This window comes from Garra rufa, chromosome 16, assembly GCF_049309525.1.
Source record: "Garra rufa chromosome 16, GarRuf1.0, whole genome shotgun sequence".
Taxonomy (NCBI): domain Eukaryota; kingdom Metazoa; phylum Chordata; class Actinopteri; order Cypriniformes; family Cyprinidae; genus Garra; species Garra rufa.
Window position 1 is genome coordinate 5324949 of NC_133376.1, and position 19759 is coordinate 5344707.

Here is a 19759-nt window from a genome sequence, read left to right on the forward strand (position 1 = left end):
TCCTGCGTGGGCGGCGACCTTAGGACGGGGATGTCGCTTGGGGGGGGGAATGTGGCGAGGCGTCTGCCCGCCCCCCTAATTTTCATCACCACCCCGTCCCGTATTCGCCGCCCTTCTCCAGGCTCCCGACGGGAGTGGGTGTGTAGGGGAGAGGAGGGGCGTGTAATCGGCTCGGGCTGGCGGCGTGTGATGGGGACACCTGATGTAAATGAAGCCTCATCACCGCCGCTGTTTAAATCCCGAGCGCGCCTCTCCTCGGGAGACCGGTCTCTTTCCCCCGTGCATGCACGCTGGTGTCCTCGCGGGTCCAGGAGGGGGTGAAGAGGGAATCCCGCGCCACAAGAGTTTGGAGAGCCGCCGGACCCGCGGTCCGGTTGAGGCCGCCAGAAGCCGCCGCCCCAGCGCCGGACAGCTCGAGAGGGATGAGCCTGCCGGAGATGCCGCCGCCCTAGCACCCCGGCGCTAGTATGGAAAGCGCCCGCGGCCGCCGGACTCCGCCCCTCTCCTGGACCCTTCCCCTCTGAACACTACCGTTCCGTCACGCTGCCCCAGCACCCGAGGACACCAGACTCCCCTTTTATTTTGGACACTGTTTTACTTTATGGACTCACTTTCCCTTATTTTCTGTTTAATAAAAGCCTCTCCGAGGCCTGACGCCACACCCACTGTGTCTGTCGTTTGCCCCTCCCGCCACACTACGCTTTTTGTTTATGGTTGGAATCTGTCAGTACTGCCATCCTAAAAGACAGGGGTGCGAATCTTTACCGGTTTCACGATTCAATTTTTAATTTTCATTATCAACTAAATATCACGATGTGTCAAAAAAAATGTGCAAAATATACTTTGTTTTTTTTTTATTACATAAGCAGGCTACTTTTTAAAACAATTACTTATTTAAAATAAGTGTTATTTAAGTATACCAATGAATAGTTATTGGTTTTTCTTTTTTCCTCAGCATTACTGCCGTTTGATTATTTCAGATGAGATCATAGACACTAGCTGCGCTTCAATTACAGATTTGCGCAAACCGTTGGCACTATGTTATAAATGTCGATTAAAAAGTATTGCGAAATGATGCCGTTTCCATTAACCGATGTTTTGCGACTGAAACGTAAAGTGATAAGTCATGGCAATGGATTTTTGTGGGATTTTGGCAATATTTAATCGAAAGTGATCTCTAAATGCGAAGAAAAAGTTTCCATTGCTGTTTTGCGAAATATTCCTTTTTCGAACTGCCTGAAAAACCACCTCATGCGAGCGTAAAAACTTTTTTGTAATATATGGGAGTTTTTGCACAATTGACGCATTTTCATTAGGCGTATTTTCAATTCGCAATTTCAATTTGCACAATTTTAAGGGTAATGGAAATGCAGCTATAGACACTAGCTGTTTTTCCATTATAGATTTGCGCAAAACTTTGGCACTATTTTATAAATGTCGATTAAAAAGTATTGCGAAATGACTGCGTTTCCATTAACTGATGTTATGTGAATGAAACTTAGTTATTTCCTCTCACAATAAGTCATGACAATGGAGTTTTGTGGGATTTTGGTTATATTTAATCGAATGTGACCTGTAAATGCAAACAACAACAACAACAACAACAAAAAACGTTTCTATTGCTGTTTTGCGAAATATTCCTTTTTTGAATTGCCTGAAAAAACACCTCATGCGAGTGTAAAAACTTTTTTGCAAAATATGGGAATTTTTGCACTATTGACGCGTTTCCATTAGGCGTATTTTCAATTCCCAATTTCATTTTGCGCAATTTAAAGGGTAATGGAAACGCAGCTAGTGGCAGCTTTAAAAGGCTGCATTCAACCTAATGCACAGATCAGATGTTTTGTCCTGCTCTGAAAACATAACTACCGCATTTCCATTACCCTTTAAATAGCGCAATATGAAATTGCAAAATGAAAATACGCCAACGGAAACGCGTCAATTGCGCAAAAACTCCGTATATCGCAAACTTTTTTTTTACGCTCACATTAGGTGGTTTTTCAGGCAATTCGAAAAAGGAATGTTTCGCAAAACAGCAATGGAAGCATTTTTTCCACATTTACAGGTATTTTACAGGTAATTTCACAATACTTTTTAATCGACATTTATAAAATAGCGCCAACATTTTGCGCCAATCTGTAATGGAAATGCAGCTTATGTGTACATCAGTTTCGTATAAAAGTATTGCAAATGCAAGTGAATTTAACGGCAGCCGCAATCAAGCTTTAGGATGAACAAACACAGTGCACATGAAAGTCTGTCAGTAGCTGTGTTTCCATTACCCCTTAAATTGCAGGTCACATTCGATTAATTACAGCCAAAATCCCACAAAAATCCGTTGCCATGACTTATCACGAGAGGGAAATAAAACATTTTAGTCGCATAACATCGGTTAATGGAAATGCCATCATTTCGCAATACTTTTTTTTAATGGACATTTATAAAATAGTGCCAAAGTTTTGCACCAATATGTAATGGAAATGCAGCTTGTTTTGTATAAAAGTATTCACAAATTCAAGTGCATTTAACCACAGTCGCAAACACAGCGCAACTGAAAGTCTGTCAGCTTCAAGCATTCGCTGCGTTGCAGAGCAGGGTGGACGCAGTACGTAAAGTCGGGAACGCGCACTACAAGCCCTAGTGCTGGATGAGTTTCAGTGCTTAAAAGGTATGTAAAAATATATTTTTCTAAGAAAATGACCGAACGTTTCGGTAGACAAGACCCTTCTTCGTCGGCTGGGATTGTTTACAGCCATTTGAAGCTGCATTTAAACTCCATTATATGGAGAAATTTTCAGAAATGTTTATCTCAAAAAAACATAATTTCTTGACGACTGAAGAAAAAAAGACATAAATATCTTGGATGACAGGGGGGTGAGTAAATTATCTGTAAATTGTTGTTCTGAAAGTGGACTACTCCTTTAAACGATGTTATGCGACTAAAGCGTTATTTTCCCCTCTTGCGATAAGTCATGGCAACAGATTTTTGTGCGATTTAGGCTATATTTAATTGACTGTGACCTGTAAATGCGAAAAAATGTTTCCAGTGCTGTTTGGGAAATATTCCTTTTTCGAATTGCCTGAAAAAACACCTCATGCGAGCATAAACATTTTTTTTTTTTTGCGATATATTGCAGTTTTTGCACAATTGACGCATTTCCATTAGGCGTATTTTCAATTTCGCAATTTCAATTTGCGCAATTTAAAGGGTAATGGAAACGCAGCTAGTGGCAGCTTTAAAAGGCAGATCTATTTTGATATATCAGATGTTTTGTCCTGCTCAGAAAACATAACCTACTGTAGCTGCGTTTCCATTACCCCTTAAATTGCGCAAATTGAAATTGGGAATTGAAAATACGCCTAATACGTCAATTGCGCAAAAGCTCCCATATATCGCAAAAAAGTTTTTACGCTGGCATGAGGTGGTTTTTCAGGCAATTCGAAAAAGGAATATTTTGCAAAACAGCAATGGAAACGTTTTATCCGCATTTACAGATCAAAAAATCTGTTGTCGTGACCTATTGCGAGAGTAAAAAATTATGTTTTAGTCGCATCACATCAGTTAATGGAAACGCCGTCATTTCATAATACTTTTTAATCGACATTTATGAAATAGTGCCAAAGTTTTGCGCAAATCTGTAATGGAAACGCAGCTAGTTTCTATAGCTGCGTTTCCATTACCCTTTAAATTGCGCAAATTAAAAATTGCGATTTCAAAATATGCCTAAAGGAAATGCGTCAATTACGCAAAAACTCCCATATTATTAAATAGCACCAAAGTTTTGCGTAAATCTGTAATGGAAACGCAGCTTGTGTGTACATCAATTTTGTATAAAAGTATTCGCAAATGCAAGTTCATTTAACCGCAGCCGCAATCAAGCTTTAGGACGAACAAACACAGTGCACATGAAAGTCTGTCAGTGTGTGAGTTTAGAGCATCTAATAGTACTGCATTCCAAACGGCATAAATGAAAGCATATCTAAAGTAAAACATGGCGGGTGAAAGCACACACTGTCAAGCAATGGGCACGTGTCTCACAGTGCAAATTCTGTGCAATGAAGCCTGCCACGTCTCTAGTGCACACATGTGCCATATGCGGGGGAAAAACAAGCTCAGAATCAATTCTGAAATATTCAAAATCGATTCAGAATCATTGAAGAGAGAATTGCGATGCATCGGAGAATCGATTTTTCCCTCCACCTAGTTCAAATGCAGCCTTTCACTTCCAAACATTATCATGGGTTACTGAAAGTTTAATTTTCATTGGTCCACAAATGATGTCTTACAAAAGTGGAAAAGTGCAAGAAAAGCATTAAATTTGGCATTAAAACTATTAGTCAGAACTGAAGCTCTACGGTTAGTCTGACTCGTTTTCCAAAACACTACGTCTGAACACAGAGATCACGACTGTTGTAATGCTTGCAAATGTATGCAAGCCATTCAATTTGTTGAATCTTGTTCTTGGCAGTGTTGTTAATTCCTGGTGGTGAGTGACACGGTCTCATTTCCTTCTGATGAGCGGGAGAGCGGAGTAATGTGTTTCCTGACCCCAGGATGTGGAAGAAGAAATCATGGCACTTCAAGGTCTAGTCCTTGAGCTGGACTCTAGAGAACCGGCAAGAGGAAATGCTGCGCCTTTCATGCTGCGTACCGGAAAAGGCCAATAATAATAATAATAATAATAATAATAATTAATAAGTAATAAATGGCAGTACTTTTTATAGCTTTGTTTGGTAGTTTAATCTGTACAAACTACTATTACATTTACATTTAGACATTTAGCAGACACTTTTATCCAAAGTGACTTACAAAAGAGGACAATGGAAGCAATCAAAATCAACAAAAGAGCAATAACATGCAAGTGCTATGACAAGTCTCATTTAGCCTAACACAGTACACATATCAAGTTTTTTGTTTTTAAATTATATAATAAATAAAAAGAAGATAGATAGAATAAAAAAGAGAAAAAGCAAGCTAGTGTTAGAGGCCTAAAAAGTAGATAGATATAATACGACAAGAACAGAGAAGCTAGTGTTAGTATTTTTTAAGAAAACAAGCAGTAAGTAAACGAAAAGGGTCTAAAAAGGCAATTAAAAAGTCTAATTTATTTATTTTTTTAGAATAGAATAGAACAGAATAAGAATAGAGGGTGCTAGAGAGGAAGAGATGTGTTTTTAGCCGATTCTTAAAGATGGCTAAGGACTCCGTTCCGATCGAGTTATTAATATTATTAATATTACTATTAGTATACTATAAAAACTTTAGGGTTTTAGTTATTGCACTGGTACTGTTATTAGTACATATTATATGTACTGTATGTTTGTTTATTCATTACAGTCAGAGGGTCACATACTAACAAATAAACAATCTTCCATATTTATATAAACAGATAAAGATAGATTGAATCAGTGGTTCTTTAACTTGCTTCAGCATATAGATTTTCACTGGACATCAAGTGACAATCCAACACTATACCAAACCCCATATTTAATGTAGTCTGGATCATTATTTTTAAGCAGTTTATTCAACATATTAGCAGTTGTCTAATTTGTCTAGCTTCTACTAACTGACAGATGGATTCATGCCAAAACACTGTTGAGTTTGATTGGACACAGACTTTATAAACACCTTGACAAGCATGTTGATTTTGCTATCTTACTTTTCCCCTGCTGCCAGAGAGACAATTATAACAGACCTGCCATCTATTTTTGGATTGCAACCCGCCAGCTAACAACCGCTGTTAAAAGCAATGAGTCATAACTACTAATTGCAACCTGTTCCAGTATGCACGAACTGCATTCAAAGAGAAATCAAGTCTTGTTTATTTGCTATTTAGCATATTTTCCTATGCAAACGGCAAGAACAGTCCATCTGGAGTGATGCAGGGTTGAATGTTCTGCTGAAGGGATTACTTGCAATAATGGAATATAACAGTTTTAATTCAACTTTTTTCATTTTTGTTTAATTATTAGCATTAGGCTTGCCCGTTTAAGCTAATCCAGACAACCAGCTGCCAGTCAAGAATGCTTTCATTTGATTATTTTTTAAGGCTGTTAAAAACTCAGTCAGTTCATTAGCAAGTGGCGTAGTGTTTGTACATGTGCCAGGTAACATTATGACTTGAGAATCCCCCACCCCTTCATAACATTCATACTAATGAATGCTTTATGAGCCAAATCAAACATAAAGCATGCCTGGGAAAACACACATGCACACTATGGCAAGCTGTTTTAATATTTAATCCTTTCAACGTACTAGAACCTGCTTTCATATTACTAGTACTTATTTTGTGGATAATATTGTACTTTCATTAGCTGATAGTGCTTATTTCCACTAGTTTCTTTAGGTAGGGGAGAGTGGGGTAAGTTGAGTCAGTGGGTAAGTTGACCCACCCCCTGTATCTTGACAGCTGTACACTTTTGCTGATATTTGACCATGTATTTTGTAATCACACATTATTTCCACCAGACTGTGAAAAAGAGAAACACATGGGAGGAGTAGAAGACACCCGTTTAATGTAAAAACTGTTGTTGGCTTGTCAAAGTGAAATTTTAGCATAACAGATACTGTATAATGGCTATAGGTGATTTATCAACACATAAAACCATGCATATCATTATTAGCTGGCATAAGTTAGCCAGTTATTTTTTTTATCCAAAATGCCAGCTATGGGGCAAAGTGAGCCAAATAATGTGGGGTAAGTTGAGCCAGCACTTTAACTTACTCCATCATAAGACACTGAAGTTAAGTTAAATCTCTGAAGTATAAATTGGTATTTTAATGTGATATTACGCAACTGGTTTAGTTTATCATATAAAAACACACTGTTATTATTTGTACAGTAGTTTGTTTGATAGGGACAGTGTAAAAGTGCACCAAAACATTCTCTGAGAACAAGGAAGATGCTTTTCATCACATTATAATCAAATATATCTTCCCACCTGTAGTCCCTAATGGCCGGTTCAACTTTGCAGAAAGAATTTTTTGACTATGGTGTTCAATATATTGTTTCAGAAATGCAAACAATTAAAGGTTGAAAATGAAACATTAGTTTTGTTTTGTTTAAGTTAGCTTTGATAAAATGACTATGACTGTTTGTAAAATAAAATATGATTATTAAGTTCGTTTTTAAAAGAGGTAAATTATCTTTAAAGTTATACATGGGTTTGAATCAGATTCAGTCAGATGGTCATTTTTTACCCAGATGGTTTATTTTATCCGGGTCAACTTACCCTTAACCAGGGAAAATTCAGCCACAGATACACTTTTTTATAAGTCATATTTTCATAACCCTTTGACATAGATATATTCTGATTTAAAATGATAGGAAACATCTTAAAATTACTTTCATTGTACTTGTGTCTCATTTTCCCTTATATTGAGGACCACATAAGTAAACAAAAGTGCCTTTTTAAAAGATCTTTCATTCAGACATCAGCTGTTCACTTTTGACAAGTATGTATTACAATGGTAACAAGAACATATAAACATTTAGAACCATTTAGACAAAAAAGATTCTTCTATGGCATTGTGAAGCACCTTTATTTTTAAGAGTGTAGTAACAATTACAAACGAGTGTTTATTAAATAAGTACAAGTACTTGAATGAATTACTACTATCTATTAAACAAGTACTGGAATTTAATGAAAAGTAGTAGTATTTAATAAATAAGTACTAGAATATGATAAATACTTACTATTAATATTTAATTTAAAAAAAGATCATTACTTAAATAATTAATAGCCAGAAATTAATAAACAATATAAAAAACAGAATAATTACTACGTTTATTTGGAGATATCTTCAACCTCGTAAGAAACTAGTGAGAAAGTATTTGTATAATTTTATGGATAAGTTTATGGATAATGGAGGCTACATGCTTCTGTGAACCTTCAATGCAGCAGATTTTTTTCTGAACTCTTCCCTAGATCATTGCCTTTAACGCAAGTCTGTCACTGAGCTCTACAGGTGAGCTCTACACTGAGCTCAACTGCTTACAGTTATCTTGACCTCAGGACTTGGTTTTTGCTCTGATATGCATTTTCAGCTGTTAGACCTTTTCTGAGAGGTGTGTGCCTTTCTAAATCAGACTCATTCAAATGAATTTGCCACAGTTTAACTCCACTCCAAGTGTAGTAACATCTAGAAGCAATATGAATGCTCCTGAGCTAAATTTCGGTTGTCCCAGAAAAGGGTATGAATACATATGCAACGGGATTTTTTCAGTATTTTATTTCTAATAAATTTGTAAAGTTGTTTCAAACCTGTTTTGTGCTTTGTCATTATGGTGTATGAGATGTAGACTGATGTGAAAAAAAAGTAATTTAAAGCAGTTTAACATAATGCTGCAACAAAACTAAATGTAAAAAAATGAACTTTTACAAGGCACTGTAAGTGGCTTTGTATGTTAGCTTGTCTTGCTACTTGGATAGCATGAAAACACAAGAAAAGATATATGTTTAATATTAATATTTTAATATATTTAATATTTATTTATTTGTTTGTTTGTACTTGACCCATTTGATTATTGGCAGACAAGTAGATTTAGAAACCAGTTCATGCACACCAGTCAAACAACCACAATACCCAGGAGATCCACCACAGGAGATTGTGCTTTTTTAAAGAGTTTTTAAAATTCCTTAAAATAAATGAGTGCCAATATCTTTAAAAAAAGAAGCATTAGGAAGAACTAGTTGCAAATGAATAAGTACTGTGGAGTTGATACTACTATCTAATAAGTAAGGGAGAGCGGGGCACAAACTAACACAGGGTTAGTTGTAACACACATGGTTTAAACATTTCCACACATGCTAGCATAACCACATTTATGGTATTTACTAGTTGTCATAACAACACTATATAGAGTAAAAAGTGTACTTAAATTCTAAAATCTTTTGAAGATATTACAGAATATTTATTTTACCATAGCAAAAAAACATTTCTGGCAGAAGGTCATTTTTCATCTCAGTTTTAGTTTTCATTTGAACTATACTGTATAGATGTGTCTTGCGATCAGGCCTTCATGGCTGCAATGTGTTCATTAACAAACTCAAAAATTAGATTATTATTAATTCTTAAAAAACTGCATTATTTTATTTGAAAAAAAGTTATATTATTTTTAGTTTGTCTTGCCTATATTTTTATCAGATCAGATAACATTTTAAGCTGTTGTACAGTCTTGTTAACGCAGGGTTAATTGTAACATGCGTTGTTCAAATATTTCCACACATGCTAGCAAATTTATGATATATACTAGTTGCCATATCAACACTTTATAGAGAAAAAGTGTGCCAAAATTCAAAAATCTTTTGAATCTTTTATTTACCACAAAAGAAACCCCATAGGTGGGGTACATTGTAACAACACCATATGACAGCTTAAAATGTTATGTGATCTAATAAAATGATTAACTTTTCAAATAAAATACTGGCATTTTTAAGTATTTAAAAAGGATCATTTTGGAGTTTGACAATGATCACATTGCAACCATTCTTGGGACGGCGCTGATCGCAAGGCACAGCTTTACAGTATACTGTAGTTCAAAACAATGTGGGAAAATAGATGAAAGATATTCAGACAAACATTAACTGTTAGTCTATATTCAGCTGTTTTTGTAGTTTTGTGGATTAAAATCCATAAAGTAAATAGTGTAAACTACATTGCTAAAGTCATAGAATATAGTTCTAATAATAGCTTGGCACATTGTAACGCAGTGTTACAATGTTCCTCATCTGCCTGCCCCATCTAAACTGAATAAAAAAACAGATGCTGCTAAAATAATAGAATAGTTTTATTATGCTAAAATACATATTCATTAATATCTTCTAATGATTTTTGAATTTTGATGCACTTTTTTTCTCTATATAGTGTTGATATGGCAACTAGTAAATATAATAAATTTGGTTGTGCTAGCATGTGTGGAAATATTTAAACAACGTGTGTTACAATGAACCCCAAGTTAGTTTTTGCCCCAAGCTCCCCTATAAACTTTATTTATGAAACAAAGAGACATATTTGTGCTAGACAAGTGTGAAATTAATGCAGATAAAAAATTATACTCTAAACACATGGATTTACACAAACTGAGAAAATCAAGAAGTGTTAGGTTAGGTGCCCGCGCTTCCTTACTAGTAGCATAAGTATAGTAAATTTTAAGGATTAAATGTTAACATGGCTTGCCATATGCACAAAAAAATACTGACAGCATTTCTCACTTGTTGGAATTTTAGTCCATGCTGTAGGTCTGATTGCTGCCGGTCCCTGGTTATGTTTTACCAGTCGCCTGCTGCTTCATTGAGTTATTGTTTCAGATGGTGCCTTACATTTCAAAAATGCTGTTCATTTTAAAAACATCATTTAAAACAATTCAAGCAATGCATAATGACACTGTGTAATGATCTCATGGATTATGTTTGAAACCTTCTGGAAATTATCTGAGTATGTTTAAAATAGTCATTGGGATGTAAAGTTCAGTTGTTTAATCATCTTGTCATGGTCTGGATGTTTGACAAAGGACTTATCACACCTGTAGGGCAATTCACATTTGAGATGTTACCTATTCAGATCACTGCAGATATACTCATGAATCCAAGCTTTTTATATTTAGACATTCTCAATCAATTGGTGCCACAAAAAATTCAGGATTTTAAGATTTAAGACCATTGGATTTATGCTGTCAGTGATATGGATTTATGCTGTCAGTGATATGGATTTATGCTGTCAGTGATATTAACAGAAAACATATGTCCACTATAGTGGACACAAATTAACTGCTGGTCCTTGGAGGGATATATGTACTGTGTGCAAATGCATTGTCAGTTTAAACTTTAAAGCACAGGGGCCAGACACTTTATGTGACACTTCAGACTGGGGGAGTAATAGTATTATTACTGAGGAGGACACAGGCGTTTATGAACGAAAAGCGGCAGATGAGTGAGTCAGAGGAAAAGGAAATGATTGTAAATCCATTCAGAACTTCAGGATTCTCATTTCAACAGGAAAAAGAGCGTTTTATTCCCGTCGTCCTGTGGCGCATCCTCTTTCAGAGACGCTTCTTTGGGTTTCACCTGAATCTGAGGTGCTTCTGCTCGCTTTATTCAATTACATCAGAAAACACGCGGGTTTGCTAGAATATCTAAAACCCCGGAGGACTGGAAACCTGGAAATGAAGAGAGATTTTACGTTTTTCTGTCGGATTTGGATTGGGATTCCCTTTTTCTCAGGTGAGAACGCATTTTCGTGAACACTTCTAAATCTGTCCTTTTAATAGAACGCGGAAAAATTTAAACGCTGGCGTTTATACAAACGCAGAAAAAGTAGAACGTTCATATTATGATTAACGAAGTTGTCAAAACTTATAGCGCGCGAAAGTTCGTCGTAAAAGTCCATTCAAATTTTGTCGCGTTCTAATCAGTGTAAACTCTCTGAAAGTTTGTGTAGGCGTTTCTTTGTTAATGCTGTGAAATATTGGTTCAGTTCTCTATAATTCATGCAAGTGTTTTCATATGTGTATCAGCTCTTTCCTGATTATTGTTCATCATTATCCTTAGATTCATTTTGTGAAAAAAAAACTCCAAATTAATGCCAATCATAAACAAATCCCGCAGAAACAAATGCACACAGAAATTTACAGAATCATGCATTGACGATTCATTCAATTCTTTTAATCAGAAAATATGATTTTTTTATTGTTGATATTTTCGTGCCTTTAGTGCAATCACATTCTTTTCTTTCCGAATTGACCATAACTGGTCATTAATTAGGCTATGCAAATGCTAATTACAGTTCAGTGCATTGCTTCTATTCACGTTGCATTGTCTGGAGTTTGATTACATTTTTCTTTGTCAAAAAGAGTATGATATATATCACTAGAGGGAGCCTTGTCTTTATTCTTGCCTGTTCAATGGATGTTAATTGGTCTTGATGAGATCCACTTCCAATTCCAGTTTAATGCTACACAGACTGAAGTGTTCAGCTTTAAAGAAGCCATCAGATATGTTTTATAAACTGCTGTTGTTTTTGAGAAATGGTGATTGAGCAATGATTGCTTTCTTTCATGTCTTCTTACAGATACAAGGTCTTGTTTTTATTTTGACGTTAAGCTTCATGGCATTTCCTGGTTATTGATATCCTGCATATTATTATTATTATTATTCTTTTTTTTGCTTTGGTATTTCTTATGTACACAGTTTTATTCCAACAGAACACCTCTGAAACCAGACCCTCAGTCAGGGGGTAATGTATCAGCCAATCATAATAGTGAGCTGTTTGAGACAACAGAAACACCCTTTTTTTCTGCACAAGTCTCAAATCTATGTTTCATGGTGGTGGAAGAAAGAGAAGTTCACTTTGCTGTGAATCCCCCAATAAAGAGATCAAGAGTCTCAGTGAGTGCAGGTGTCATATAGTGAGATCGGAAAGGTTGGAAAACTCATTCCTCCAGTGTGTTGGCTGGTTACACATCAAATAGCAGCACCTCGGGTGAAGACTTTGGCAGAAGGATGAGCTTTCTCTAAATTCTGGGAATCTACAGCTATAAGAGCCCCACTTATAGATGTCTGCATTAAAACATTGCATAAATGAAAACCATATGGCAGCTTGGTGACCCTGTGTTTGACTGCTTTGTCATAACAAGTGCTGTGTCTGTGCTAAAATGCAAACTGCTAAAATCCTTTTAAGCAACATAGCTTTTCGTGTAACCAGCGTTTGCCAGAGCAAAAGTGATATAGCCTGTTATCAGTCAGCTACATTTGAAGATTTGTCATTTGCATTATGATGTATGTGTCACATACAGATTTATTCCGGAACAGCATGAGACATTTGTTGGCAGCAACACTGATTTCAGGGCAGTATCTGTAGTGTTTCATATAATGAAAATGACTGTCTAGAGATTCCACTGATTAAACCCCATGTGTTGGCCAAACAAATATTTCACTGTCAGCTCTCCAGGGTGTTCGTAATATAAAATACGACTGCAGGACTCTTTAAAGGTGTAATCGTAAAACCATATTTCAAAACTCGGAAGAGGGCTTTATGTCAAGACTTTTAGAAATGTGTTTCACATTTGCTGTGCTAATTGATAATCGTTTTACTGTATATGGAGGTTGGGGTTTCTGTGAAATTTCTTAATATTTTGATCTTCCTAGCTATGGGAGCAGTGAGATTAAAAAATGAAGCCTCACTTTTACTATTATTTAGATTTTTTTTCGGGTTTAGGAGCTGCAGAGATTATTTTCATGAAATCACTTCTGTTATATCACTTACTATACAAGCAGAATTCGCTGATAGACTTTCAGCCTGTTATTTGGTTAGTGTTTAAAGGGCTTGTCATCAGGTTATATACTGTGTTTTCACTTTAAATTGAGACCCTTCTTGAGGGGCCTCAGTGGAGGCTTATTGGTTTAGGCTCAGTGTCATCATAATTGGTGTGAGCTCCATGGCCTATGGCAATATTTCACGCCGTGCTATGAGGAGTAACAAGTGTTAGGTTTCTCTGGTCAGCGCTATGGCATGGTCTGCCATTGGAGGTCAGTGAGGGTTCATGGGAAAGAGGACCACCGGTGTTTCCGTAGCCTCCATAGACCGATTCCATATTGGCATGTTTAATCTCATGATACTCATTTCTGTGTCTGCATCATTGCACCAGCAGATTTATAATAGCTGCAATTAGATAATGACCCTGGCCTAAACATCTTGGCTGATTTGATTGTACTTTCAGCTGAGCTTTGATTCATACCAAGGACTCCTACTGTGTCAGTATTGGTAGAAACAGCTCTTCCCGTAGAGCTAAATGGGGAAAATTGTTTCTGAATGACAGTGATGATAGAAAACGAGACGATGCAGTGGAAAGAAGACAACGTCCTGTTGGCAGCCTCCACAGGTACAGGAAATACTAGTAAGGGATGAGAAAGCGACATGTAGGAAACCCACACAGATGTCTCCCCCCACCCACAACATCCTGACCTCACCCCAAATCCCAGCCAGGAAAAAGGAAGGCCACAAGTAGGCAGATAGACATGCATGAAAGGACATACAGTCGCATTTTTGGATCTCATCCTCTCCCGACGGGTGACAGCGGAATCAAAGCGTGTCCCTGGCCTTGGCTCTAGAGGACAGAGGAACTACATCCAGCTTTTTCTCCTTCACTCATGTTTTAATGTGCATGCACATCCCCTCCTGGGGCTTGACCACCGTCCTCCACGGGGAGCAGCGGGATGCTGACTCCTCAGTCCAGGGAGGAGGTCTGTTCCGTGGCCTAGCTGCCCTCCAGTTGTAGGCCGGACATTCGGCTATTTCAGGCCCTGTGGCCCACTGTCTGACTGGGATGATGTGATCTGACCCTGTTGACAATAGACGGAATGATAGATAGATAGATAGATAGATAGATAGATAGAGAGATAGAGAGATAGAGAGATAGATAGAACAACAAATGCAACATTACACTGTTATGTTTCACTAAAGGAAATTGTGAAATGAAAAGCCAAGCAGGAAAACAGGAAATTTACTGGATAAGAAAAAAAATGCATTTGCCTATCAAAGGCTCCATGTTTCCGTCCTCAGAGCAAAAGGGAAAAGACTTTTGCCACATGACTACCTTTGAAGGCTTTATTTCTCTGTGTTATATGTCCCACAGTGAATAACAATCCAGCATGCGTGCCCTAAAGTGCCACAATTACTCCTCTTTGCTCCTGAGTGCACAATTTTTCCACAGACATGCTACTTCCCAAAATACTCAGCAGCTCACATTCAGAGTTGCTTAACTGTCACTAATGGATGCACCAAAGTCTCACTTTACTCAGGAAACAGAATATTCTGCAAACCACATATCTATAACTGGAGTACAATTGTGATTTTCAGTTGACAGCAGTGAGAGAGAAAAACAAAACCTATGAATTCTAGTATGTGACTCCACTGCTCAGATATACTACCCAGATGTAACACAGCTTTTAGTGTAACTTCTGTAATTATTTTCATCTTCCTTTTGAATTTTGCATTCCAGTTAATCTGCAACCTGCTGTCTGCCCTGTGCAATTACAACAGAGGCTCATTAGAAAAACAATAAAACACTAACTTGTATTTTTTTTACACAAAGTATGGTCACGGGCGGATTACTGATGAATAAAAACATATTATTTTTTTCCAGTTCCATAGTACAATGCTAAATTATGAACTCATGCTTCTCTTAACATTTTGTTTGGTACGTTAGTTTCAAACACGATAGAGCATTAACTCTTTATCTCCACCAAGCATTTCATTTCTGAAAAACGTACAACATTCTGTAATACGTAAAACAAACAACATAATAAAACTTTGCCATTTTCATGTTCATCTTAATTCAGTTAATTTTAATCACTTGTTTATTTTGTTATCTGTATCTAGTCACCAAAACAAATTCCTTGTGTGTGTAAGCACATTAGGCAATAAAGCTCTTTTTGATTCAGATTCTGATCTGTTTTGGATTAACTGAATGTGTTTTTGCACCACTCATTGAAGAAAGTGTCGCAAAATGTGCAAGAATCAACATAATATTTTGAAAAAATACTGCCACCAGCACAATTTTCCAATCATCCAGTTACCTTGCTGAAAAAAAACAACATAACCTGATTTAAAGTGGTTTAGTTGGTTGGCTCAAAAAATAACTTTGTCAGGCTGGAAGTTTCTAAGTTTTAAATAGCTTTTAAACTTGAAGATCTATAGTTTTAAACAGTTTTTCAGTTAATAAACAAATAAATATTATTTAATTTAAAAAATACATAGTTAGCTGCATAAATCACTTAGTCAGTTGCCCATCCCAGTTATTCCCTTTAAAATATGCAGGGTTAAATGTATGCGTAGTTTTGTTTAACTCAATTATTGCTTAAAAAATAATATATTTCTTGCTTAAAATTAACCTAAAACAAGTTGAAAATGAACATTTATTAATATGTTCAATAAATGAAGATTTATTAATAAGTTGAACATTTTAACATAAAAAAAGATTATTAATAAATGTTAACCTTTTAATTACTGCTGATGCCTCTAGTGCTCATGTCTGATTTTTAATTAACAACCTATTTAGTGTTTATTTTAAAGGGGTCATCGGAAGCAAAACTCACTTTTACATGTTGTTTGAACATTAATGTGTGTTGGCACACCCTACAATGATAAAAATCCACCCAGTGGTATTTTTTTTAATTTTTAAAAGTAATATCCCCTTTTTAAAATCAGGTCATTCTTAGCTTCTTGGCCCACGATAGTTGTTTGACATGAGCGCCTTACCTTAGACCCGCCCTCACCGAGCTTAAACAGTCCGACTCCGATCGCCATTGTGTGACTCAGGTGCAGAGGAAGACAAGAATGTCTCAGATTGAGTGATTGAGGTGTTCTGTTGTGGGATGTAATAATGAACATCGCAGTCGTCATTTACTCCCGACATCTGAGCCGCTGAAGACACAGAGGATAGCATTACTTTCATTTTTAAAAAAGAAAGCATCGATCCCGATCTAGATATGCATCTATGTTTGTGCGAATCATTTTTGATGCAGCTTCACCCACAGCAGAAGTGAGTATAAGGGTTTTTTATGCATCTTTGCAAACAGCCTTTCTTAATAATGTGCTTGTTGGCAAGTTTCGCTGCTAAACGTGGCTAAATGCGGCTAAATGCGGCTAAATGCGGCTAAATGCGGCTAAAGTAAACATTACAGCTCATAATCCCACATCAGAGAGGGGCGGGGCGAGCAGAGCTCATTTGCATTTAAAGGGACCATGCAATAAAATGAGTTTTTTGCAGAGCTGATTTTCACAATGTAAACGGGTGTTTTTTTTTACACTACTATTGAGAATTTTTAACCAAGTATATTATAGACTTTTCATTAAGACCCTAAAGAATCATATAAACTTGTGGAAAATGGGCATCTGATGACCCCTTTAATAGCCATATAATATTTTTAAATAGTTGAGTTAAATAAAACTACCCAGAAGTTTGGGTTAAACATTTAATCCAACTGCTGGGTCAAAACAAAAGTCGCTGGGGTTTGTCCAAATTTCACCCAGCGCAGGGTTGTTTTAACAAAGTGTTTTTTAGAGTGCAATATCTCAGGGAATATCATAACTCATGCTCACATTCAACTCTGAATAACAGAACTGTCACTTCTGTCTGACTTCTGTGGCCCAAAATTCCATCTTGGTTGACATGATAAGGCCACTTTGAAGAATTTAGTGCAATTTTAATACAGGGATTTATTTAGCCTCCAGTTGTGTTTCATACCCAACACCAAAAAAGAACAATAAGGATGTATCTAACCACTGCACACATCCAGTATCTATTGCAGTGTGCTTTGAATTACAAACATGCGATACAGTATGTGCCCTCATCTGTCTCTGCCTAGGGGTTAACCCCTGCTAACTGCTTATGTATTACTCTAGTCATATATCACACTGACAGGTTAACAGTCAGCGCCCCAGACGACTGCTACACACAGCATCCTTGTGAAAGAAATGTATGTCCATATGGAAAAGATCTGGCACACAGTCCATCACCGTATCATGCCAATTTAGCATTGAATCTTCAGCTTACGCTGGATGATTTCAGAATGCTGCCTTAATATCTCTAAGCCCCATGTAAATCTGCTATCAGATACCTTCCAAGTGTCTCTGATTCGGCTCATTCCTTGGTGCCTTCCAGCTGTGTCTATGGGCTGTGTCTATATTTTGGCAGAAAGTATGCTTGCATAAGTCAAACATCCTTACGAATATTTTTGCTGTGTGCAGTGGAGAGTTAAACCCAGGTCCATTGAGCACAGTACTGCTGTTTTTTTTTCTTTTTTTCGTGTCATCATCACATCTGGGGAGAGTAAATGAGAAACGCTGTGGATAAGAAGTGACCGCTCACACTGTGAGCTGCGTAATGTTTGTCATAAATCTTTTCAAGTCAGTATGTAGGCAACTCAATCTTTCTAGTTCAAAGTGAGCAAACCATGTGGTGATAGATCATATTTAAACCACAAGTAAGACAGAACTTGACATGTTTAGCAAAATGCTTACGTTTTCTGCATCATTTGGCTTTGATTTTGCATCAGAGAGGTTTAATAGGTGCATGCCAGGAAACATGATATAGGTCCATATGCATTGTAACAAAAAATGCATTCAAATGAATAAATTTGGCTTTCTGTCAGGAAATTAAGACTTTATCATGATATTTAACAGTGGTATTTTCTCTGTCATACCATAAAGCTATCATGCAGATACCACAAAAATAAAGAAGGACATTTTGTTTGTATCTCCATCTAATTGACCTTTTTTGCAGTTTCCATTAGCAAAGTATTCTTTGTTCCTAGGCTTGTAATGCAAATCTCTCATTTTTAATTATTCATCAGAAGTCCGTCTCATTTTTCAGAAAGATATTGTTATAAGAGTTTCATTAGTAAATATTTGAGCTGTTAAATATGCCTAAATATAAATCAAAGTTTTGTTTTAAAGTATATTAGCTAATCATCTTTAAAGTTATATAATGTAAACATTCATGGGCTGGACAAAATAATGTGAACACCTGGAAAATATTTCTTTATTAAGGAGTTTTGCCACCATTTGCCTTTATTTGTTTGTTATACTGTATCTGGGTCCAAGCCGCCACTAGTTTCAAGTGAAAATCTCAGTAGCAATTTATGAGCACTATTCATCCTTTTTAAAAGTTTTTTTTTTTTTTTTAAAGTTTAAAAAAACTCAGAGTGTAGGCAACAGTCTCTAGGCTTGTGGCATCCTAGACTCCAATTTTTTAATGTTTCAGAAAAGATTAATTACTGTCTCGCCAACTGACATTTCAGTACAGAGATAAACACTAGGATCTCGCTTTTTTGGGAATGCTACAGAAATTTAGTGTATATTGTTGTTTGATTTTGGGATCTGAGGGAGCGTTTGAACCCATAAATGGTGACGTGTGACGTCATATTTTAACCCTCATAGAATAGATTCATACAACTTTTAAATAGTCTGTGGAATGTCATCTGTCAGAACATCTGCCACTTTAGAGACACTGAAGAAGGGAATTGACTTCTCATTCTTCTTTCCAAAAATATCCACAGTTGTTTGATAATATTCAAGTCAGGCAATTGAGCTATCAGGGCGGATGCTGGAGTTCATCTTGGTGATCCAACTATCCAGGTTTTATGAACATGACTTCCACTATACTGTTTGCTGATTTAGTCTTGACGTGTTTTGTGTATGCAGTCAAAATCGTAATGGTTGTTGTTCTTAAAGGGGTCCTACACTCTCAAAAAGGATGTGTTCATTTTAGCACATTTTGTGTCATTTTGTGTTAAATGTGTGTTAAAAATGAAAAAGAAAAAAGAAAATATCCAACACAGTGTGTCCAACACAATATGTGTTAAATATCAGCCAATCACATTGCTGCTTGCCTCACTTCATGAGCCGTTATTCTTCTGACACAAGCAAAGTTCCTCACGCTTCAAGTTTTCATCGTCAGGACATAACTTCGATGTGTGAAGGTAAGAAGTATTTGTATTTGCCATTATAAGTTTTTAAAATGTCTTTTGTGATCGTTTGGAGACGGTCGAGGGGCATTTGGCACAAATACGTGGTAGCCGGAAAACTGCCTCACGAATGCCGATGCGAGCTGCGCCTGCGCCTGCTGCACAACTCAGCGGTGGGAGCTTATTTGAACAAGCTTTATAGTTTCTTTTGTTAGATTAATTGTGAACAGAATCGCTCTTAATTAATCATTGACACGTCGTAGTGCTTCACATGAGGAAATGCATTCGTTCG

General features: G+C 36.7%; 1 protein-coding gene across 1 annotated transcript in view; it reads left to right on the forward strand.

The window, feature by feature from the left end:
* The first annotated feature begins 10964 nt into the window (after window positions 1-10964).
* Window positions 10965-19759, forward strand: part of LOC141289008 (vascular endothelial growth factor receptor 3-like) — a 52588-nt gene continuing 43793 nt past the window's right edge. The window contains exon 1 of the mRNA XM_073821199.1: window positions 10965-11223. Coding sequence (XP_073677300.1) covers window positions 11166-11223 — 58 coding nt within the window. The 5' untranslated portion in view covers window positions 10965-11165. The remainder of the gene's footprint in view (window positions 11224-19759) is intronic.